The 25,511-nt window shown below is 47.6% G+C and overlaps 1 protein-coding gene and 1 long non-coding RNA gene across 3 annotated transcripts in view; one reads left to right on the forward strand and one right to left on the reverse strand.

Annotated features, from left to right (window-relative positions):
* Window positions 1-25,511, reverse strand: part of LOC135054997 (coagulation factor VIII-like) — a 638,500-nt gene that overhangs the window by 436,402 nt on the left and 176,587 nt on the right. For both annotated transcript variants that reach the window (XM_063958535.1, XM_063958534.1), the window contains exons 9-10: window positions 20,768-20,897; window positions 5,189-5,276 (exon numbers count right to left, since the gene is read on the reverse strand). In XM_063958535.1, coding sequence (XP_063814605.1) covers window positions 5,189-5,276; window positions 20,768-20,897 — 218 coding nt within the window. The remainder of the gene's footprint in view (window positions 1-5,188; window positions 5,277-20,767; window positions 20,898-25,511) is intronic.
* The window catches only part of LOC135054998 (uncharacterized), a 221,347-nt gene that overhangs the window by 139,012 nt on the left and 56,824 nt on the right, over window positions 1-25,511 (forward strand). The window lies entirely within an intron of this gene.

The following is a 25,511-nucleotide window of genomic DNA, read 5'->3' on the forward strand; positions in this document are numbered from 1 at the left end:
CTTTGCAGAAGCTGAACCGGTGCTCTGTTCTTGAGAGCCAGCAACGGCTGGTTTCTCAGGTTTACCCTGGTGCCTCTAGCTGCATTTGATGCAGCTCTGGCCCTAGATCGAAATCTGGTGGTCAGAAAGGACTGAGTAGACGGTCCCAGGTAGGTACGTCTAGCAGGCGGACCCCCCGAGGGAACAAACGTGGATTTCCCAGCAATAGCTTTGGAGATCCATGCGTCCAATTCATCTGCGAAGAGCCATTCACCTGTAAAGGGAAGAGATTCCACATTGCATTTTGAGTCAGCGTCTGCAATCCACTGACGCAACCATATAGCTCTGTAAGCTGACACAGCCATAGCAGTGGTTCTAGCAATCTCTTTTAGGGAGTCACATAGAACTCTTGCCGTGTCCTGAATATGTTTCATAAAAGTCACCGTAGTAACTAGGGTCATGTCACCCGAGAGACCCTCCTGAATTTGAGTAGCCCAGGAGTGAATTGCATGTGTCATCCAGCAACCTGCAATGACCGGTCTTTGAGATAACCCTGCAGCCATGTAGAAAGATTTTAGTGTGCCCTCAATTTTCCTATCCCTCATAAAGGAGCCCGGAGCAAGGAGTACTGCTTTCTTAGAGAGGCGAGAGAACGAGACGTCTACACCCGGAGATTCTTCCCAGAACTTTCTACCCTCAGGGGCAAAGGGGAATGTATCCAAAAACCATTTTGACACCTGATCGATTTTTTATCTGGATTCTTCCAGGCCAGTTTAAATAAATCATCCAATTCTTTAGAATCAGAAAATGTGACAGTCAGTTTGTCTTGAGGGAGGAAAAACAAATGCTGATTTGCAGCGTCCCCTAGCACATCCCTTATAGCTAAAATGAGGGTTCAATACCCTGTGTAGGAGTGGAATCCCCACTTATGGGATCCACATTGTCCCCATCATCTTGTATATCATCATCAGTATCTAATAGAAGTGCAGGTAAAGCACGTTTACAGTATGTGGACCTGCAGTAGAGAGGGGGGGATGGGGAACATCAACCCTGGCAGCTAGATCTGCAACTGCTTTTTGCAGTTCTTGTGTTTTGTTGGCATTTCCAGTGACCTGAGATGAGATATCAGACATAATAGTTTTGATAGCCCCCAGCCAGGTGGGCTCGTGACTCCCCTCCTCATTGTCCTCAGCATTCTGCGAGGACTGACTACACTGTTCACATGAAAGATAAAAGAGGGGAGAATCTGGCATTACATACACTGCATAACTTTTGTTTCACCATAATGAAAACACAACACACATACAATACAGACTGATTACAATGCAAGCCTGCCCTATTGCATGTGAGAGGAGACGCAGAGGAAGAAAGCACCCAGTACAACCAACGCTGCAGAGCCCCAGTGAGGCTGTCAGCGTTTTTACATAACAGTGAGAACTGCTTATACAATGTAATTCCCTCAGAGGAATAATATCTGTGCACAATGAGCGGCTCTCCTCCTAATCAACATCCTGTACCAGTGATCCAGCGTGTGACAGTCTGGAGGAGCTGTGTGAGGCTGCTGCTTATGCAGAGGAAGGCGTCAAAATGCCGCTGAGCCCGCCCTGATGTAGCTCCATCCCCTGCAATGGTGCCAGAGCTACCTAGTTATATTTTTACTGGCCATGTCTCCTAACAATGCTGTAGCCTTACATGAATGCTTGGTACAGCCATCCCTAGCCATTCTCATGCAGGGGTTATAGCGTGTGTGTCCCAGGATGGACCCGTATGCCTCACCCGCGCTTCTGCCACACCATGAACTGGGAGACGCCCCTAGCGGGGACCCCGATGTGTACTCACCACCGACAATCACCTTCAGGCAGTGTTAGGGGTGTGCAACATGCAGCGGTTGCGACAGCCAAGGCGTAGTGCCCCGCTGAACAAACAACCCCTCAGTACGGTGGTCCTGCAGCAGGGAAGCGGCTCTGCACCTCAGGAGGCCGGTGACCGTTCCCTCCCCTAACTCCAACGGTGCAGGTATGCTGTTTGCCCAAACAGTATACCGAAATAAGCAAAAGTTTTTAAATAAAAATAAGAAAAACTCTGGAGCTAGCAGAGTGTGCAACCTCTCCTGAGGGCACTTTTTTCTAAACTGCCTGTGGGAGGGGGCATAGAGGGGAGGAGCCAGCACACAGTGGAAGAAAGTTAAAGTGCACTGGCTCCTTTGGACCCCGTCTATACCCATCGTGCTAATGTGTCCCCAATATCCCTTATGGATGCTAGAGAAATATTGGTGCCCATATATATATATATATATATATATATATATATACAGTGGGGCAAAAAAGTATTTGGACAGCCGCAGATTGTGCAAGTTGACCCACTTAAAAGGATGAGAGCGGCCTGTAATTTCCATCATAGGTACACTTCAACTGTGAGAGACAGAATCTGAAAAAAGTAAACAGGAAATCACATTGTATGATTTTTAAACAATTTACTTGTATCTTCTTGTGGAAAATAAATATTTGGACACCTACCAAGCAGCAAGATTTCTGGCTCTCACAGACCTGTTACTTCTTCTTTAAGAAGCTCTTCTATCCTCCACCAGTTACCTGTATTGATGGCACCTGTTTGAACTGGTTATTTGTATAAAAGACACCTGTCCACTCCCTCAAACAGTCAGACTGCTACCTCTCCACCATGGCCAAGACCAGAGAGCTGTCTAAGAACACCAGGGACAAAATTGTAGAGCTGCACAAGGCTGGGATGAGCTACTCGACAATAGGCAAGCAGCTTGGTGAGAAGAGATCAACTGTTGGTGCAATTATTAAAATATGGAAGAAATATAAGATCACTGACAATCTCCCTCAACCTGGGGCTCAATGCAAGATCTGGTGGGGTATCAATGATTTTGAGAACGGTGAGGAATCAGCCTAGAACTACACAGGGGTCCTGCTCAATGGGCTCAAGAGAGCTGGGACCACAGTCACAAAGGTTACCATTAGTAACACACTACGTCGTCATGGATTGAAATCCTGCAGTGCCCGAAAGGTCCCCGTGCTTAAGACAGCACATGTCCAGGCACATCGAAAGTTTGCCAGTGACCATCTGGATGATCCAGAGGAGGATTGGGAGAATGCAATGTGGTCAGATGAGAGCAAAATCAAACTTTTTGGTATAAACTCCACTCGCCGTGTTTGGAGGGAGAAGAATGATGAATGGCATCCCAAGAACACCATACCCACTGTTAAGCATGGGGGTGAAAACATCATGCTTTGGGGCTGCTTTTATGCAAAGGGGACAGGACGACTGATCCGTATTAAGGAGAGGATGAATGGGGCCATGTATCGTGAGATTTTAGCCAAAAACCTCCTTCCCTCAGTAAGAGCATTGAAGATGGAACGTGGCTGGGTCTTCCAGCATGACAATGACCCCAAACACACCGCCCGGAAAACTAAGGAGTGGCTCCATAAGAAGCATTTCAAGGTCCTGGAGTGGCCTAGCCAGTCTCCAGACCTCAACCCAATAGAAAATCTGTGGAGGGAGTTTAAAGTCCGTGTTGCCCGGCGACAGCCCCAAAACATGACGGATGTAGAAAAGATCTGCATGGAAGAGTGGGCCAAAATACCTGCTACAGTGTGTGCAAACCTGGTCAAGAACTACAGGAAATGTTTGACCTCTGTAATTGCCAACCGAAGTTATATTACAAAGTATTGAGTTAAACTTTTTGATTGTCCAAATATTTATTTTCCGCAAGAATATACAAATAAATTGTTTAAAAATCATACAATGTGATTTCCTGTTTTTTTTCAGATTCTGTCTCTCACAGTTGAAGTGTACCTATGATGGAAATGACAGACCTTTCTCATCTTTTTAAGTGGGTCAACTTCTACAATCGGTGGCTGTCCAAATACTTTTGTGCCCCAGTGTGTGTGTGTGTGTGTGTGTGTGTGTGTGTGTGTGTGTGTGTGTGTGTGTGTGTGTGTGTGTGTGTGTGTGTGTGTGTGTGTATATATATATACACATATAGTGTTCTGATTTACTTATTTTTATATCAAACATTTCTTAGCAATCATACACAGTATTAGAACCCATACCCAACTACATACTGTAGATCTGCTCAGTCACTCACTATGCTTATTATTCCTCTGATAATTGTTTTACAAGTGTGTCATACCCAGGATTAAAACCCACAACCTATTACACTGGAAGCATGCACCTTACTGATGGAGCTATTTGCTCCTGGATAGGAAGCATGAGAATTCTAACTATATGAAGTTACTTGTACTTGTCAGAGAAGTAACTTCATATAGGTAGAATTCCCATGTATTCTGTATAGGAGCAAATAGCTTTATCAGTAAGGTGCCTACTTCGAGTGCGATAGGTTGTGGATTCTAATCCTGAGTATGACACTTGTAAAATGTGTATCTATAATAAAGAGGGTGTGATTTGTAAGGTGCAGGAAGGAAGAGATAGCGACGGCTGTCAATTAATTTAACTGAATGTGGCACTGAACACATAGAACAGGAGGAGAGGTGCACCCCTACAGAGCAGGACCCCGGCGGGTGCTGACTCCGTTGCTTTCCACAGTTACACCTCTGGCTGTTGACATTCTGAACATGCTGACATTTTGAATGTAGACTTAGGGGGGTATCCTTTTAACAGCTGTAATTTACTGCTACTAATAGGTTTTCCAGGGGCTATCCAATTAGCCTGATGTGGCATGCTCCTCCCCCCAATGCCATCCCTTATCGGGGATTAGAATTCGGGTGCCTGAGGCACCCAAAACAAAATCCGTGATAAATGGCCGCTGAAGCCGCAATAACACATGGGATCAGGAGCTCATCCCGGATACTATGTGTTATTTCACGAACGCAGATCTATTTCCAAACGGTTAGTCCCCGGCAAATTAATTATATGTGGTAAATTACCACAGATAATTGGGTACCCCCCACAATGACTACATACCATCAGAAATTGGCTAACTAGAATCTGGTAAAAATTTAGATTTACTGCACAAAGATCAACTTTTTTATCTACCTGTTCCTCTTTGATTTCTGCTATCTTTGCTTCTACAATACCTTACTTTCATTTTGTTTAATTTACTTATTTTTAATTTTGCATAAGATTTATATATCTGATTTCTCTTGTTGTTTGCTTTGTATGTAATATAATCTATCTTTGAAATTGTAAAACATAAAAATTGATTAAAAAAGTCACTATACTGTACCTGTCAAAGACGGACGATTAGAGCTCACACTGCTCAATCCTTGGGGATACATGTTAAATGGATGACGAGCCAAATTCTTGAACACAATCTTTTAGCAAAGAAGACAGAAAAAATGTAGTTACATGAGTCAGTGTCACAGTTATATTAACACGATGTGATGTAATACTGTACATTGTAATAGAGCACATAAAAAAATAAACAATGTTCTATTCAGAAAATATATCATACTTGCATCAACCATGAATGCTAAGTACTATCTGCATCAACCATGAATGCTAAGTACTATCTGCTACTAACACATATATAAGGAGCATATTTATTTAACAAAATTTGTGGGAAATACCCGGAAATCAGAAATTTTGGGGAATAGACGGAAAATGTAAGCATCACCTGGATGTTTGATAAAAGATAAACAGCAGATTTTGGAGATATTTGCTGTGATTCCCTTTTTTCTGATCATATTATTACCCCCAATAACAGTGGCATATCTATAATGAGTGCAGTGTGTGCGGTGCACTCAAGGGGGCACAAACTGCATGCCCTGTACCCATTTTTACAATACTTACCCTCCAGGGCCCCACATCAGCAGCAGCATTGCTGCAGAAACTAGCAGGAAAAATGGTGCAGTGGCCATTTTTCTGGTGTTTTGTGCATGCACAGTAGGAAAATCACTGGGAAAATGGCTGCCACACCATTTTACCATCGCAGGGATCTGCGAATGCGCAATAGACTCTGGGACAGGGGTATAGTCTCGTAGTGACTCTAATGCTCAGAGTCTATTGCTCTGCCGGCTAGAGAGGAGGGGGCCCAGATGGAGACTCCACATGTCCTCCTCCTCTCCTGTTGCCCCACTGCCCCATAGGTAAATGTGGAGGTTACTACAGTATATTGTGACATTTTCCAAGCTTTAGAATGCAAAGCATTGTCTGAGCTTGACCCTGGAAGCTTTTTGTCAATGTTTTATAAAATTACCCCAAGTGTAAATGAAATGCATTATTGGTTGTTGGAACCATATCCCAAGTCCTCTCTGTCAGATTATTTGTTGTGGGTACAGAACTACAGTGTGAGCATTGAGCAAAGTTGGTGAGAACTTGTGCAGGTGAAACTAGATGCATGGATGATGCTTTTAAACCCCCCCCCCCCCCCAAAAAAAAAAAAGCAATTGTGTTTTATTTAGATTTTCAACATTTACACCCAAAATGACAGCATATAAATGAGATACAGGGCCAGCACACAGTATTATGAGAAATAGACATACAGTAGCAAACCAGTATAGCAAAATGAATTCACATCATAACAATCAGAAAAAGTGATGCCGGAACCCAAAGGCGCCATTCGGGCCGCAACAACACAAAAAGTACATATGTAACGCCCCGATGTATTCAATTTATATATTGTACACATATAGGAGGTCAATTATTAGAATGTGTTTTAATGTTGGTACCCTCTCAGAGGGATATATAATTGATAATATGCTTCTCCTCAGCCTGGATCCCTCACAGAGGGAAATATAACTGTTAATGTATTCCCCCTCATAGAGGGGAGTTGGAGCCAACCACCCAGCTATAACCGATGGACTGAAAGGCCCTTGGCGCACGGCAAGCGGCTGTACTCAGCAGCGGAAAAGGGGAGTTTGAGGGAGACAGTGCCCAGCAGGAAGAAGAGCCTGGCGGCGCGAGTGGGGTCTGGAGATCTGGAACGCTCATGACGGGACCGTTGGAGGAACGCAGAGGGCTGCTGGGAGTGTGTGGCACAGAGAGAACAACAGACGCGGTAAGGAATGGTACGGGTGTTGGGCGCATTACCTCAGCTCCGGTGATCGAGCATTCTGGGAACATTAAGAATGGCTGCCGCTATCCCCTGTACTTCCGGTGAAGGTGGCACCATTTTTCCTGTAATGCAGTCCAGAGGAGGAGCAGCCCCAGCTTCAGTTTTCTGCATGAGGCGGGTTCATTGGGGATAGAGGTGGACCGAGAGGCATGCCTGGACTCCACATAAAGGCAAATGATGGGCAGTGGTGAGAGGCAATAGCCCATGGGAGCTGAGAGAGACTAGCTTTAGACCAGTGATTCTGCAGGGATAGCTGCTCATAGCCTATAGATTACTACTGGAAAAGTATTCTTGCAAACAGTCTTAGTAATACCCAAAAGTTGGGAATTACCACAGCTCATTAAACACTGACAATACAAGGAACAGACTCATTCACATACTGTAGCATCGAGTAAGCCAAGTCATTCTGCTGCAGCAGCACCTACCATTCAGGAATAGCCATATCCGCACTGGACAACACCTAAGTAAGGGAGAGACTAGATTCATAGCGTTTGAGGAATTGCAACTCAACATACAGTACTTTGTACTTAGTTCCAGGCAAGAGTGAACCCAGGCAATCCTGTTTAATCAATAGTCGTATCGTCCTACTGGACATTTATTTCCCTGTACATTAAAGGGCCGACAGCAGTAAAGCAGTAAAGTTGAAACAGCATATGGTAGCTGTATTTCAAGTTTATGGTAAGGAACACAGTGTAAATTCAGGAACCACAGGGTGATCACCTACCAACAAACCCGGGTTTGCACCATTCGAGCATGCAAAAATTGCAGTGTCCACAATGTGTCAATCAGAATTCGTGCTAGTTACAGGAAATAACTAACGGTCTACATATCTAAGTGCACTACTGTTGAGCTCAGCTGATCTTCAATAAATCGCTGGAGCTACAGAAAGTCCCTTCCTGCCTCAAAAGGTCTACTATAGTCCCGGTCCCCAAGAAACCCACTATCACGAACCTGAACGACTACAGGCCGATAGCACTGACGTCTGTGGTCATGAAAACGTTCGAGCGTCTGGTTTTGAATCACATGAAAACTATGACTGGCCCCCAACTGGACCCCCTGCAGTTCGCCTATCGCTCGAATCGGTGTGTTGAGGATGCAGTCAACCTGGGCCTGCACTACATTCTACAGCACCTAGACATTCCCGGTACCTACGCGAGGGTCCTGTTTGTCGATTTCAGCTCGGCCTTCAATACAATCGTCTCCAGCATCCTCCACCCCAAATTACTTCGCCTAGGGGTCCCAGAAGCTACCTGTTCCTGGATAATAGACTTCCTGACAGATAGGACACAGGTGGTGAAAGCGGGGGAATTCACCTCTCAAGCGCGGTCCATCAGTACAGGGGCCCCTCAGGGCTGTGTCCTCTCACCCCTGCTCTTCTCCCTGTACACAAATGACTGTACCTCAGAGGCGCAATCAGTAAGGATCATCAAATTCGCCGATGACACCACCGTCATCGGCCTCATCAAGGATGGGGACGAATCGGCCTATAGACGGGAAGTAGACCGGCTGGCCCAGTGGTGCATCCACAACAACCTTGACCTCAACCCCCTCAAAACTGTTGAGATGATAGTGGACTTCAGGAAGAAGTCATCTAGTGCACCTCCGCTAACAATTGCTGACAGTGTGGTATCGCTAGTGGACTCCTTCAAGTTTCTAGGGACCACAATCTCCAGGGACCTTAAATGGGGGTCCAACACTGACGCCACTGTTGGGAAAGCGCAGCAGAGGTTGTTCTTCCTCAGGCAACTAAGGAAGTTCAACATCCCACAGAAGCTCCTGCTCCTCTTCTACTCCGCGATTGTGGAGTCGGTACTGTGCTCCTCGATACTCATATGGTACAGCTCCGCCAGCGCGAGGGACATATGCAGGCTCCAAAAGGTGGTCAGAACCGCAGAGAAGATCATCGGGGCCGACCTTCCCTCAGTCCAGGACCTGTACTTGTCCAGAGCTAAAAAGCGGGCAATGAAGATAGTAAAAGACCAGCTACACCTCGGCCACAGCATGTTTAACTTGCTTCCTTCAGGCAGGCGTTACATGGCTGTCCCCGCCAGATCCACCAGAAGCCTCAAAAGTTTCTTTCCCCAAGCTGTCCGCCTGCTGAACTCCTGACCATTGACTGACTAGACGTACATGTAACTCACATGTGTCCCTACGGTATACCTATCTGTGTAACTTTACTTGCCCCCCCCCCAACACACACACACACACACACACCTGCTTACCTGTTACCTACTTGGCTGTTGTATAGCAAACCGAAGACAAATTCCTAGTATACGTAAGTATACCTGGCCAATAAAGCTGATTCTGATTCTGATTCTGAACTGTATTACTGTCCTAGCTTAGTGTATATTTGGTGAATGACTAGGTTTAATGTTTTATTTCTTCAGTTATAACATAGAAATGAGAACCATAATTCTATTGAAAGGTTTGCTCATATCCAACTAGAGATAGTAATGATATTGTTATTTTCATTTTCTGCATGTTAAGAATTAATCAGTGTTACTGATCTAATTAAAAACTGTGCCCCCCTTCGTGAAAGAAGACTCCGAGATACTACGTTGCCGAGCAATAAAATAGTTTATTTGTTTGTTTTCCCTTCTGTGAGAAATTTACTGGAATGCACGTAGGTCTTACCAATGTATTCAAGTTTCCAGAAGTAAAGCCATTGTTATAACTCCTTGAATTCATCCTTGTTACTTTTTCCTGTGGAAGCTTAAAAGGGTAACCCTAGGGGTTAAATAAGGGTTTGACCACCCCATAGTGCTAACTAACATGCATACTTACCTGTACTGTACATTGAACATCGTGAGATACCTTTCCGGGGTTATCACTTACCACAAAATATCCTCACCACACTTGCCAGTATATCCAACTACACTTACTCTGGTGGGTGTGACTTCATGGGTAGCATTATGACACATAAACACAGAATATACCCAAATCCCAACATCTACCACTAGACCTAAGCATTGTAATGTCATCAGGATTAATTTAAAGAAAAAGGTGTGCCAACCCAACACCCCCAAAATATGGACCAGACAAACACCACTCCCCAAGTCCACCAACCCTGTAGAACCAACCCCCCCAACTTATGGCCTACCTGGATCCCCAAATACCCCTCCCAACTACTCTACTAAAACTTGGGGGCAATCAACCCTGTGAACCCCTCGGACATGGTTTATAGAGCCCAGGATAGAAAGAAACAACTAACAAATGCTCAAAGATCAGAATATATGGTTATTGTGTACGATTAATCAGGGTAAGGCAGCACTTTCACCAGCAGAGAAAGGAGGAAAGATGGTATAAAAACCTCCAGCAATAATAGCAAATGGACTTGGATACAGCCTTATTCCAGAACTGAAAGGAAGCCTACTGTCCCACATCACGATCATCAGAGCCTTCCAAAGTATTTCTAGGAGATGTAGTCTGCAACAATGGCAAGTCACAGGAGAACAAAGAATTCAGCATGCAGGTTCACCAGTTAAGCCACAAGCCTCTCACCGGATACAGCAATAGCTTGAAGGATTTGCTCCACAGTATATCCAAACATCACAGGTCAAAATGTAAAACAGACAACAGGAACTTCCTTCATTCTGTATATCCCTCAGGTGAAAATGGCAGCTGGAGTCAACGGTCATGGAGAGCCTGCAACTCAGGGAGCCAACAACAATTCTCACCAGACAGAGACTGCAATGAGGAGCACAGGGAGCACAGAGTTAGAGCAAGGAGTGGTCACAGCCGAAATCCAAGATGGTGCCCACTGCCTGGTGACACCGCAGAGGAGAGCAAACAACTTTACCCAAACCAGCAGCCAAAAGTCACTGGCAGGTTGTGGGACTTCCAGAGCGTGGGGAGGTAAGTATACAAACCGCCACCGCAGCCAGGGACCGGGCAGGAGAAACAGGATATATGAAAAAGGAGTTATGTACCTAGAAGCTGAGAAGTCAGGCTCCTACACTATGCCATAAATATAAGTATATTACACTGCGCTTACCATATAGCTATCAAGATAGCAAAATAGAAGATATGTAAATCAAGAAAGGAAACACTTGTCAGTATTAAAGTATTTATTTCATATAAAAAAGGGGAGGGGTTATATAAGTCCAGTATCATTAGCTGTGAAGCGTAAATTGAATTTCTTGATGCCTGATATAGGCACACTGTGTCTGGCTGTATCTTCACTGTGGTATCCAAAGTGCAGAATCTTATATATATATATATACACATATATTTTTCTTTGTGGGGACGAGTAAAACGCAAATCTGTGTATCTACCCCGCGTTACATTATCTCTGTTTTATGTGTGTACTGTTTATTTGTACAGTATACCGGTATTAGGCTATTCTTTTTATACAACCCCTCCCAACCTTTTTTATATGAAATAAATACTTTAATACTGACAAGTGTTTCCTTTCTTGATTTACATATCTTCTATTTTGCTATTTTGATAGCTATATGGTAAGCGCAGTGTAATATACTTATATTTATTGTTTATACTGAAGAGGTTTGTGGATCCCTCTTTCTTGTTTACACAGCAGCTGCCTAAACATAGCTGGTGATCAAGCGCAGCCCTCACTGTTATTTAATCCTACACTATGCCAGCCCAGGCCACTCCTCCCATGAATGATGATTTTACTCATTGGTCAGATCTCACAGGAGCAGTGAGGCAGAGCAGACTAAACTGAGATAGAGCACTGGCGGACTGCCTGTGGCTGAACACTGCCAAGACCTAGAACACTTGAAGGTGTGTGGTGCTTTAAGAACTGTGTTAAAACCACTGTGAAGAAAGGGATATATTCTAGTACATGCGCCCCCTGCAAGTAGGATCTGTAATGGAAGCTGGATGTCTCTATACAGCAGAGGTGAAGATTTGAAATCAGCCACCTACAGTTTTAGCTGAAATGGAAGCACACTGAGGGGTACATTTACTAAAGGTTGATTTGAGTTTGATTTAAAATCCATCTAAAATTGATCAACATCAACGTTGTGTTTGTGTGTCAAAATCGCTCATTTACTATTTGTCAATTTTAAGTGTCATGTGTAAACAGTCATTGATGTGGGACGATTTTGCATGTTCTAAAGTTTGTCAGTTTTCAACTGAATCTGACCAACCTATTGGCCAAAACCTACCACATGTTATTTTGAAACCATAGAGTTTTAGAAAAAACACCCAAACAGACAATTAGCAAATCAGAGGGAGTAACAGCCATAGCCTGAATCGCCTGTGTAGACATAAAACACATACAAGCATACAATTAGCATATATAATTATCAAATGTAAGTTTTTAAAATATAATATACTTCAATGCCCTTGGGCACTTGGTCCACCTCAGCATAGAGGGATGACGTACTGAAGATGTAGACATCGTGGCGAGAACCATGATAGCCAGTTGGCATACTCATAATATTTTGTTTTCCATCACACACCACCTGCACATTCATGGAATAATAGACCATGCAGGGCCTGGCTTAAGCTGAGTCTTAATGAGATCATACAGCATTATTATGTTGGAACCATTAAGTCGAAACATCTGTATGACCTTGCCAGCAGACAATGCATTGAGATTTAACCACGTACAGAAGAACCTAGGTCTGTGTAAGCCCTGTGGTACCTGAATAAGGTGATGTTGTTCATCTAATTCAGGGTCCTCTCAGCCACGTGATGATGTGCATAACTCAGGATAGTGTAGAGCATACCATAGCCTTCAAAGGCCATTTTGCCTACAGCCAGAGTACACCACATACTCGTGTCTCGTTTTCTTTGTATTGTAATAAAGTTTGGGCTAATAGAAAGTGGTATAGAAGTCAAACACACCTGTCAGTTAAAAGTCTATTGTTTGGTCATTTCTGCCGTCAGTACTTGGCCTGTTTTCAGTCAATTTTGAAACCAACGGTTAGTAAATCTATGGATTCTAAAGACGTGTATGAAGAAGAATAAGTTGTTGGTCTTATGTTTGAGCTTGTTCTAAAGTCATTTTGTTTGTAAATTTCCCTTTATTTTGGACCTTAATAAATCTCAGATTTGCATGATCAACATGAAAATCGTCAGAAAATCAACCAAATATCAAAACCGTTTTTTTATTAATTTACCTTTGAAAATATAACTCTGAAGCTTGCACTAAATTGGTAGCTGTTTACAGAAATATACTTATATATATATATATATATATATATGCACTGCTAAAAAACAAATAAAAGGGAACACTTAAACAACACAATGTAACTCCAAGTCAATCACACTTCTGTGAAATCAAACTGTCCACTTAGGAAGCAACACTGATTGACAATCAATTTCACATGCTATTGTGCAAATGGAATAGACAACAGATGGAAATTATAGGCAATTAGCAAGACACCCCCAATAAAGAAGTTGTTCTGCAGGTGGTGACCACAGACCACTTCTCAGCTCCTATGCTTTCTGGCTGATGTTTTGGTCCCTTTTGAAAGCTGGCGGTGCTTTCACTCTAGTGGTAGCATGAGACGGAGTCTACAACCCACACAAGTGGCTCAGGTAGTGCAGCTCATCCAGGATGGCACATCAATGCGAGCTGTGGCAAGAAGGTTTGCTGTGTCTGTCAGCGTAGTGTCCAGAGCATGGAGGCGCTACCAGGATACAGGCCAGTACTTCAGGAGACGTGGAGGAGGCTGTAGGAGGGCAACAACCCAGCAGCAGGATCGCTACCTCCGCCTTTGTGCAAGGAGGAACAGGAGGAGCACTGCCAGAGCCCTGCAAAATGACCTCCAGCAAGTCACAAATGTGCATGTGTCTACTCAAACGATCAGAAGCAGACTCCATGAGGGTGGTATGAGGGCCCGACGTCCACAGGTGGGGGTTGTGCTTACAGCCCAACACCGTGCAGGACGTTTGGCATTTGCCAGAGAACACCAAGATTGGCAAATTCGCCACTGGCGCCCTGTGCTCTTCACAGATGAAAGCAGGTTCTCACTGAGCACATGTGACAGACGTGACAGAGTCTGGAGACGCCAAGGAGAACGTTCTGCTACCTGCAACATCCTCCAGCATGACCGGTTTGGCAGTGGGTCAGTAATGGTGTGGGGTGGCATTTCTTTGGGGGGGCCGCACAGCCCTCCATGTGCTCGCCAGAGGTAGCCTGACTGCCATTAGGTACCGAGATGAGATCCTCAGACCCCTTGTGAGACCATATACTGGTGCGGTTGGCCCTGGGTTCCTCCTAATGCAAGACAATGCTAGACCTCATGTGGCTGGAGTGTGTCAGCAGTTCCTGCAAGATGAAGGCATTGATGCTATGGACTGGCCTGCCTGTTCCCCAGACCTGAATCCAATTGAGCACATCTGGGACATTATGTCTCGCTCCATCCACCAACAGACTGTCCAGGAGTTGTCATCAGGAGCATGCCCAGGCGTTGTAGAGAGGTCATACAGGCACGTGGAGGCCACACACACTACTGAGCCTCATTTTGACTTGTTTTAAGGACATTACATCAAAGTTGGATCAGCCTGTAGTGTGTTTTTCCACTTTAATTTTGAGTGTGACTCCAAATCCAGACCTCCATGGGTTATTAAATTGTATTTCCATTGATAATTTATGTGTGATTTTGTTGTCAGCACATTCAACTATGTAAAGAACAAAGTATTTATTTCATTCATTCAGATCTAAATGTGTTATTTTAGTGTTCCCTTTATTTTTTTGAGCAGTGTATATATCTCCTATATATTAGCCCAAGTCTGTGACTCTGTGCTGGCCGTAACGCTGGGCGGAGTCACAGGCACAGATCTGGGCGGCTGGATGCAGGGCAGGAACAGTCCCCTCCCTCTGTCCACCCATCCCCGCCCAGTCCCCTCCCCATCTCCGCCCCTTCCCCTCTCTCCCCCCTCCCCATACACTCCCTGCACCTGGTGACACTGCAGCCGAGGACTGTAAGCGGCGCTCTCACCGCTGCCTGCCGCACAGTGTGGAGGAGCACCAACGCTGACAGCCGCACCCGCGGCACACACACCACCCGACACCTCCACCCGCCGCACACGGGCCGCGCCACCCACAGAATCCACCCCACCCCCACCCAACCACGGCATACGGCCCGCGGCATCCCGCACCCTCCCACCCGCGGCATCCACCCAACCCGCGGCACTCCCGGCCCCTCCCCCACCCGCGGCGCGCACCCCTCCTCCACCTGCGGCACCCCTCCCCACCCGCGGCACACACCCCTCCCCCACCCGCGGCACGCACCCCTCCCCCACCAGCGGCACGCACCCCTCCCCCCCCCCACGGCACCCCTCCCCCACCCGTGCCACTCCCGCCCCCTCCCCCACCCCTCCCCCACCCGCGCCACTCCCGGCGCTCCCCCACCCGCGCCACACACCCCTCCCCCACCTGCGGCACTCCCTCCTCCTCCCCCACCAGCAGCACCCCTCCCCCACCCCCGGCACACACCCCTCCCCCACCCCCGGCACTCCCGCCCCCTTCCCCATCCGCGGCATTCTCGCCCCCTCCCCCGGCACACACCCCTCCCCCACCCCTGGCACGCCCACCCGCGGCATTCCCGCCCCCTCCCCCACCCCCGGCACACACCCCTCCCCCACCCGCAGCACTCCCACCCCCGCCCGCGGCATTCCAGCCCCCTCCCCCACCCGCAGCACCCCTCCCCCACCCGCAGCACACACCCCTCTCCCACCCGCTGCACTCCCGCCCCCTCCCCCACCCGTAACACCCACACCCCACAAAACCCCATGCCCCTCCCCCACCCGCACCACCCCCACCCCTATACCAACCTCTCCCCCCGCTACCCCCTCCACCCCACCCGCAGCACTCCCCCACCCCACACCTACCTCTACCTACCCTTCCCCCCCCCGCACCCTCCACCCCACCCACAGCATCCACCACATCCGCACCCCCCGCCCCTCCCCCACCCACAGCACCCACCACATTCGCCCCCCACCCGCAGCACACACCCCTCCCCCACCCACGGCACTCCTGCCTCCTCCCGTAACACCCACAACCAGCAAAACCCACCCCCCGCACCACCCCCATACCCACCTCTCCCCCCTGCAACCCACCACCCTACCCGCGGCATCCACCACATACGCCCCCCACCCGTGGCACATGCCCCTCCCCCACCTACACACCCACGGCACCCACAGCATCCTCCACATCCGCCCCCCTCCCGCGGCACACGTCCCTCCCCCACCCGCGGCACTCCTGCCCCTTCCCCCACCCATAGCACCCACACCCTCAGCACCCCCACCCCTCCACCACCCGCAGCACTCCCTCCCCCAACCACAAAACCCCTTCCCCACCCGTGGCACCCACAGCACCCACCACATCCGTCCCTCACCCGCGGGACACGCCCGCTCCCCCACCCGTAGCACCTACAACCCACACCCCCCCTCCCCCACCGGTGGCACCCCTGCACCTCCCCCCCCCCTACACCCACGCACCCTCCACCCCACCTGCGGCAACCCCACACCACCCTTATACCCACTTCTCGCCCCTGCACCCTACAACCCACCCGCCCCTCCCCAACCCGTGGCACCCACAGCACCCACCACATCTGCTTCAGACGCCCCTCCCCCGCCCACTGCCCCCCCACACCTCCCCCACCCCCATACCTTCCTCCCGCACCCACCCAACCACCACACGTAGCACCTCGGACACCATCCGCAGCCGCTACAAGTGATTCCCTGAATCGCTGTGATCAGCGGCACGGATACGCACCTCCATCTCACTGAACCCACCCCCTTTCCAAACCCCCACACACTGAACTTCTATGAGTATAGTTGCTACCAGTGGACATTGGATTCATAAGAAACATTAATGCTGTGTCCATTATGTGTCTAAGCGACACTGATACCTGTGGCCATTGTGTATAAGTGGCGCTGCTACCTGTGGGCACTGTGTGTATAAACGCCACTGCTACCTGTGGCCACTGTGTGTATAAGCGCCTCTGTTACCTATGGGAATTGTGTCTAGAAGTGACGCTGCTACCGGGGGTCATTGTGTGTATAAGCACCACTGCCACCTGTGGCCACTGTGTGTATAAGTGCCTCTGCTACCTGTGGGCACTGTGTGTGTATAAGCACCTCTGTTACCTATGGGAATTGTGTCTAGAAGTGACGCTGCTACCGGGGGTCATTGTGTGTATAAGCACCACTGCTACCTGTGGCCACTGTGTGTATAAGCGCCTCTGCTACCCGTGGCCACTGTGTGTATAAGCGCCTCTGCTACCTGTGGGCACTGTGTGTGTATAAGCGGCTCTGCTACCTGTGGTCACTGTGTGTATAACCGGCTCTGCTACCTGTGGTCACTGTGTGTGTATAAGCACCACTGCTACCTGTGGCCACTGTGTGTATAAGCGCCTCTGCTACCCGTGGCCACTGTGTGTATAAGCGCCTCTGCTACCTGTGGGCACTGTGTGTGTATAAGCGGCTCTGCTACCTGTGGTCACTGTGTGTATAAGCGCCTCTGCTACCTGTGGGCACTGTGTGTGTATAAGCGCCTCTGCTACCTGTGGTCACTGTGTGTATAAGCGCCTCTGCTACCCGTGGCCCCTGTGTGTGTATAAGCGGCTCTGCTACCTGTGGTCACTGTGTGTATAAGCGGCTCTGGTACCTGTGGCCACTACCTGTGGGCACCGTGTGTGTATAAGCGGCTCTGCTACCTGTGGTCACTGTGTGTATAAGCGCCTCTGCTACCTGTGGCCACTGTGTGTGTATAAGCGCCTCTGCTACCTGTGGTCACTGTGTGTATAAGCGCCTCTGCTACTTGTGGTCACTGTGTGTATAAGCGCCTCTGCTACCTGTGGGCACTGTGTGTGTATAAGCGGCTCTGCTACCTGTGGGCACTGTGTGTGTATAAGCGGCTCTGCTACCTGTAGGCACTGTGTGTATAAGCGGCTCTGCTACCTGTGGGCACTGTGTGTGTATAAGCGCCTCTGCTACATGTGGGCACTGTGTGTGTATAAGCACCACTGCTACCTGTGGCCACTGTATGTATAAGCGCCTCTGCTACATGTGGGCACTGTGTGTATAAGCGCCTCTGCTACCTGTGGGCACTGTGTGTGTATAAGCGGCTCTGCTACCTGTGGGCACTGTGTGTATAAGCGGCTCAGGTACCTGTGGCCACTACCTGTGGGCACCGTGTGTGTATAAGCGGCTCTGCTACCTGTGGTCACTGTGTGTGTATAAGCGCCTCTGCTACCTGTGGTCACTGTGTGTATAAGCGCCTCTGCTACCTGTGGGCACTGTGTGTGTATAAGCGGCTCTGCTACCTGTGGTCACTGTGTGTATAAGCGGCTCTGCTACCTGTGGGCACTGTGTGTGTATAAGCGGCTCTGCTACCTGTAGGCACTGTGTGTATAAGCGGCTCTGCTACCTGTGGGCACTGTGTGTGTATAAGCGCCTCTGCTACATGTGGGCACTGTGTGTATAAGCGCCTCTGCTACCTGTGGGCACTGTGTGTGTATAAGCACCACTGCTACCTGTGGCCACTGTATGTATAAGCGCCTCTGCTACATGTGGGCACTGTGTGTATAAGCGCCTCTGCTACCTGTGGGCACTGTGTGTGTATAAGCGGCTCTGCTACCTGTGGTCACTGTGTGTGTATAAGCGCCTCTGCTACCTGTGGTCACTGTGTGTATAAGCGCCTCTGCTACCTGTGGGCACTGTGTGTGTATAAGCGGCTCTGCTACCTGTGGTCACTGTGTGTATAAGCGGCTCTGCTACCTGTGGGCACTGTGTGTGTATAAGCGGCTCTGCTACCTGTAGGCACTGTGTGTATAAGCGGCTCTGCTACCTGTGGGCACTGTGTGTGTATAAGCGCCTCTGCTACATGTGGGCACTGTGTGTATAAGCGCCTCTGCTACCTGTGGGCACTGTGTGTGTATAAGCACCACTGCTACCTGTGGCCACTGTATGTATAAGCGCCTCTGCTACATGTGGGCACTGTGTGTATAAGCGCCTCTGCTACCTGTGGGCACTGTGTGTGTATAAGCGGCTCTGCTACCTGTGGGCACTGTGTGTATAAGCGGCTTTGCAACCTGTGGGCACTGTGTGTATAAGCGCCTCTGCTGCCTGTGGGCACTGTGTGTGTATAAGCGCCTCTGCTACCTGTGGGCACTGTGTGTGTACAAGCGGCTCTGTTACCTGTGGGTATTGTGTGTATAAGCGGCTCTGTTACCTTTGGGTATTGTGTGTATAAGCTGCGCTGCTACCTCTGCCCACTGTGTGGATACATGTATTCCATTACCTGTGGCCACTGTGTGTATAAGCTGCGCTGCTACCTGTGTCCATTGTGTGTATACGCGGCTCCATTACCTGTGCCCACTGTGTGTATAAGCTGCTCTGCATACACTAGCAGTATATACTACACTATGTTATTCATTGTGCCCTGCGGCCACTCTTCACGCCCTCACAAAGGCCTACGCCCCCTTGACAATCGCACGCCTTTCCCCCTTGCAATATTTACCCACTAGCACACAGGTTTCTGTACATTCCCTCCCCCCCCCCCCCCTCCCCCCTACGCCTCTCTCTTTTCTGTATGCCCTCTATATTGCCCTGCATTTCTGCATCTGTTCTCTACCGGCCTGCATATGTTCAAAGGAGTGCAGGGGTTAACGGGGCGTAGCCACAAACGACGGTGTGAAGAGCGCCCGTAGGGCGCGATGAATCGCCTAGTATATATATATATATATATATATACATACATACATACAGACACATACATACAGCACAAGGAATTGTGCTAGCTGGGAATTAAGAAGGCCTAGGGCCTAACTTAGAGTTGATCGCAGCAGAAAGTTTGTTAGCAGTTGGTCAAAACCATGTGCACTGCAGGGGGGGGCAGATATAACATGTGCAGAGAGAGTTAGATTTGGGTGGGGTGTGTTCAAACTGAAATCTAAATTGCAGTGTAAAAATAAAGCAGCCAGTATTTACCCTGCACAGAAACAAAATAACCCACCCAAATCTAACTCTCTCTGCACATGTTATATCTGCCCACCCCCTCCCCCCCTGCAGTGCACATGGGCCCTCATTCCGAGTTGTTCGCTCGCTAGCTGCTTTTTGCAGCATTGCGCACGCTAGGCCGCTGCCCTCTGGGAGTGTATCTTAGCTTAGCAGAATTGCGAACAAAAGATTAGCAGAACTGCTAATAAATAATTTTTTGCAGTTTCTGAGTAGCTCCAGACCTACTCACAGATTGCGATCAGCTCAGTCCGTTTAGTTCCTGGCTTGACGTCACAAACACGCCCTGCGTTCGGCCAGTCACTCCCCCGTTTCTCCAGACACTCCCGCGTTTTTCCCTGACACGCCTGCGTTTTTTAGCACACTCCCGGAAAACGCTCAGTTACCACCCAGATACGCCCCTTTCCTGTCAATCACTCACCGATCAGCAGAGCGACTGAAAAGCGCCGCAGAATCCACAGCAAAACTGCTAAGTTTTTAGTTAAATAATTAAGTGCATATGCGCCCTGTGTGCTTTGCGCATGCGCATTTTGCAACAAATCGCAGCATAGCGAAAATCGGCAACGAGCGAACAACTCGGAATGACCACCATGGTTTTGCCCAACTGCTAACAAATTTGCAGCAGCGATCAGTTCTGAATTAGGCCCTTATTTCTGAAGCATCATCCACTATTATCTGTCATTGATTTCTCAGATTTCTATTGAGTAGTGCTTCTGAATTTCTATTTCACTTTATGAATCTTACATATCTTTTAAAATATCAGTACATACATGTCAGTAGTATTTTACCTAACAATATATATGTATTCACCTGAATTTGATCTCCAACTTCTCCTCTAAGCACAGGCCCAAGGATCCCAGTTCCAGGAATTTCTGGTGGCTTTAGGTGGGTGAATTGGGAGTCTGTAAATTCTCTATACACAACCTTAGTGAAACGGGTGCTGCATGGGATAAGATGAAAACCAAGTACATGAATGAAAAGAAAAATGCACTCATGAAATCATCCTTACTGAATGTGATAAAAGAACAGAAAATGCACATTTGCAATGTTAGGAAAATATAGGAAGTGGTTAGCATACCGCCAATCAGGATCCCGGTGATCACAATACAGACGCCGGAATCCCAACAAGCGGTGAAACGCCGACTCCGGAATACCGGTGCCACAGGCTATTCTCCCTCCGTGGGTGTCTATGACACCCATAGAGAGAGAATATAACCTGTGGCAAGCGCAACGATCCCGCAAGGGGCTTTCTAGTGATCGCCCCACTGCTGGCATACTGGTGGCCGGGATGCCGCTGTCGGTATACTGACGCCCGGCATCCTGGCCACCGGCATATCATACTGAAGCCAGAAATATAGCTAAAACAACTTAGGAAATATTATTTAATGTTTCTGTCTGCCATGGTTTTAATAAACAGTTAGTTAAACTGATGTGGTTCATTTCAATGGTCTTTTTAGGGGTATCCGTTTGGATGGTCGACCATGTTATGGTCGACAGTCATTAGGTCGACCACTATTGGTTGACATTGACATGGTCGACATGGACACATGGTCGACGCATGACAATGGTCGACACGTGAAATGTCGACACATGAAAAGGTCGGGATTAGTTTTTTTTTTTTAAAAATCTTTTGGGGAACTTTTTCATACTTTACGATCCACGTGGACTACGATTGGTAACAGTAATCTGTGCCGAGCGCAGTGGTAGCAGAGCGAGGCCCCTTGCCCGAAGCATGGCGAGCGAAGCGAGCCATGCGAGGGGACGCGGTGCACTAATTGGGGTTCCCCATCACTTTACGCAGAAAACTACATAAAAAGTAAAAAAACTAATGTCGACCTTTCATGTGTCGACAATTTTCATGTGTCGACCATTTGTCCATGTCGACCATGCCAATGTCGACCAATAGTGGTCGACCTAATGACTGTCGACCATAACATGGTCGACTATGCATACCGGAACCCTGTTTAGGTTACTGTTGTTGTAGACCAGCACATTATCTACAGTACAATGGGGGTCATTCCGAGTTGTTCGCTCGTTGCCGATAAGTATTTTAGCACAAAACTTAGTAGATTTACTCACGTCCGAACGAAGAATTTTCATCATTGAAGTGATCTGAGTGTGATTGACAGGAAGTGGGTGATTCTGGGCGGAAACTGACCGTTTTCTGGCAGTGTGCGAAAAAACACAGGCGTGCCAGGATAAAACACGGGAGTGTCTGGAGAAACGGGGGAGTGGCTGGCCGAACGCAGGGCGTGTTTGTGACGTCAAACCAGGAACGAAATGGGCTGAGCTAATCGCAGTGTAGGAGTAAGTCTCGAGCTACTCAGAAACTGCTAAGAATTTTCTATTCGCAATTCTGCTAATCTTTCGTTCGCAATATTTCACTAGAAGTTTACATTATAGAGTAACACCAAGGACGAATAACTAGAGATGTGCTCCGGACCATTTTTGCTGGATTTTGCTCTGGTTCATCGTCCGGATTTGCGAAACCGCCCTGATTGGTTTTGGATTTTTTAAATTGACAAAAAAAAAGCTATAATCACATAATTTGGGTCTTTTTTTATTCCTACAGTATTATTAATCTAATAACATTAATGTCCAGTAATTTCCAGGCAATAATATTGTTTTCATCAATATTGACCAAAGGCTGCAGCGGCACAAGTACACGGCGGTTTATAGCACATCTATACCACAGCGTATTGAGGTGGTGCAAACAATATATATATATATATACACACACACACACACACACACACACACATATATATATATATATATATATATATATATACACACAGACACATTCATTTTTTATTTATTTCTTTTTTTGAACTTGCAACTCAGTTCTAACTGTGTGGATCGGGTGTACTATGATATACTGGCGCTCGGGATCCCGGCGCCCAGCATACCGGCGGCCTCCCGTGTGGATCATAGGGCATGTGCACAAAGCGCACCAAACCGTACAATTTAAAGTAGAGTATAGCGCAACACACATCAGCGTGCCCCTATACACAGTCGCTATGCAGCACAGCCACTTGTTAGTCTCTATATACAGTACAGCCACTACAGCATACAGCAGAGTATAACGCAGCAAACCAGTGTGCGTTTGAGTGAAATGGTGCTAAGTCCCAGCCACGGCGCCTTATATAGAATCCAACTCCCACAGGAATCCGATGCCAGGAAGATGACGTTCAGCTTCAAATGGGAATCCGAGTCTGGCGGGAACACCCAAGCTGTGGCTAGGGTGGACTCGGATCCTCAATGTTTGGAGCGGCTCGGATTCCTCGAATCTGAACTACTCATCTCTGCTAAAACACAGTGAGACGTAATTTTGCACAGTTTCCTTATTTTAACTGCAGCACACATTGCGACATAATTATCAATTATCGGAACTTGAGGCCTTATTCAGAGCTGATCATAGATGTGTGAAAAAATCACTGACATGCGGGTGGATGCCCAGCACGGGGCTTGTCCGCCCCACATGCCAGGCCCTACCACCCAGAAGAGGTGCGAAAGCATCGCACATCGGCGATGCTTTCGCTCCTGACGAGTAGCTCGGCTACCCGCAATGTTTTTGGATGCAACGGCTGTGTGTGACGCCACGTAGCTGCCACGGCCCCGCAAACGGTCTGGACACGCCTGCATTGTCAGGAACGCTGTCCAAACGCTGCCGGCATACCCCCTCCCACCCCGCGACCGCCTCTGCCTGTCAATCAGAGTCAATCGCACCAGTGAGATGCCTTCGCATCTCTCTGTGTACACACGCGCAGTGCAGCTGCTTTTATGTATCTTCATATGGGTTCATATTTGGTATCTATACAATAAAACCTACTTGCTATTAGAAGTAGGTTATTAGAAGAGATGCTGTGGCATGACATCAAGAGAGCGATTCACACCAGACAACCCAAGAATATTGCTGAACTGAAACAATTTTGTAAAGAGGAATGGTTCAAAATTCCCCCTGACCGTTATGCAGGGCTAATAAGCAACTATAGGAAACATTTGGTTGAGGTTATTGCTGCCAAAGGAGGGTCAACCAGTTATTAAATCCAAGGGTTCACATACTTTGTCCACCCTGCACTGTGAATGTTTACATGGTGTGTTCAATAAAAACATGAGAACATATAATTGTTTGGGGTGTAGTACGGGTGACCGGCGGTCTCCTGACCGCCGGTCACCTTACCGACGCCGGGATCCCGGCAGCATACCGACGCCGGGATCCCGGCGGGGAGGGGCGAGTGCAGCAAGCCCCTTGCGGGCTCGCTGCGCTCGCCACGCTGCGCTCGCCACGCTGCGGGCTCGGTGGCGACCGGTTCTATTCCCACTCTATGGGTGTCGTGGACACCCACGAGTGGAAATAGTCCCTGTTGGTCGGCATGCCGACCATCGGGATAGTGAGCCGTCGGGCTCACGGAGGAGGTCATGTGACTGTCGGTCAGCCGACCGGCGGTCACATGACTACCACCCAATTGTTTGTGTGGTATTAGTTTCAGCAGACTGTGTTTGTCTATTGTTGTGACTTAGATGAAGATCAGAACACATTTTATGACCAATTTATGCACAAATCCAGGAAATTCCAAAGGGTTCACATACTTTTTCTTGCAACTGTATGTCATTATGGCTGTGGCACATCCAGTGAGAGTAGTGGCAAGCACCATAAACTCTCACATAGGCGACGAGAAAGACAATCCAAAGAAGAGAATCATGAAAAGGGGACAGGAAAGGGATAGAAGGGGGTGGAGGGATGCTCCAGTCCCGTCCAGGGGTGGCTAAGGTGACCCAGCAGAAGTCAGGTCCATTTACTAGTATTACATAAAGGCAAATAATTCAAAAGCCTCTTGTTGTTGTTTGGGAGGGTGCATGATTTTGATAGATTATAAGTAAAATGCATTTTAATGTATGAGGAATGCATCTTCCTATTTTTGGGGAGACATGTAAGATATCTTATTTATAGTTTAAGTTCTTTTGCAGCATACAGTATCTGGTAAAAAAAAAAAAAAAAAAGAATAACCTAAAAATACATATTGTTTTTTAGATATGCATAATTACTGGGCAGCATGTATGTTATAAAATAAAATCCAACAAAAACACCACAATTCAATTAGGAGTGAAGGAGGTGAGTTGCAATGGTGTGTTTAAACAAAAAAAAACATGTATGGTAAACTATGGGGGATATTCAATTTTGTGAACAGTCGGTTGGGTGTCTGCTTTTTCCTGTCTATTAGATAGGAAAAAACACCCAACTGACTTTTCAAATGATTGAATACACCTCTATATGTCTCTATAAAGGTACCCCAATCCAAAAACATACTGATAAGTTAAGTGTTTTTTGGCAAAATATGCACATATGCTAAAGAATCTAGATTGCAAAGTCCGTTGGGGCAATGGCCCTCATTCCGAGTTGTTCGCTCGCTAGCCGCTTTTCGCAGCAGTACACACGCTAAGCCACCGCCCTCTGGGAGTGTATCTTAGCTTAGCAGAATTGCGAACGAAGTTTTCGCAATATTGAGAAAAGATTTTTCTGTGCAGTTTCTGAGTAGCTCGAGACTTACTC

Source organism: Pseudophryne corroboree, chromosome 3 (assembly GCF_028390025.1).
Source record: "Pseudophryne corroboree isolate aPseCor3 chromosome 3, aPseCor3.hap2, whole genome shotgun sequence".
Lineage (NCBI taxonomy): Eukaryota > Metazoa > Chordata > Amphibia > Anura > Myobatrachidae > Pseudophryne > Pseudophryne corroboree.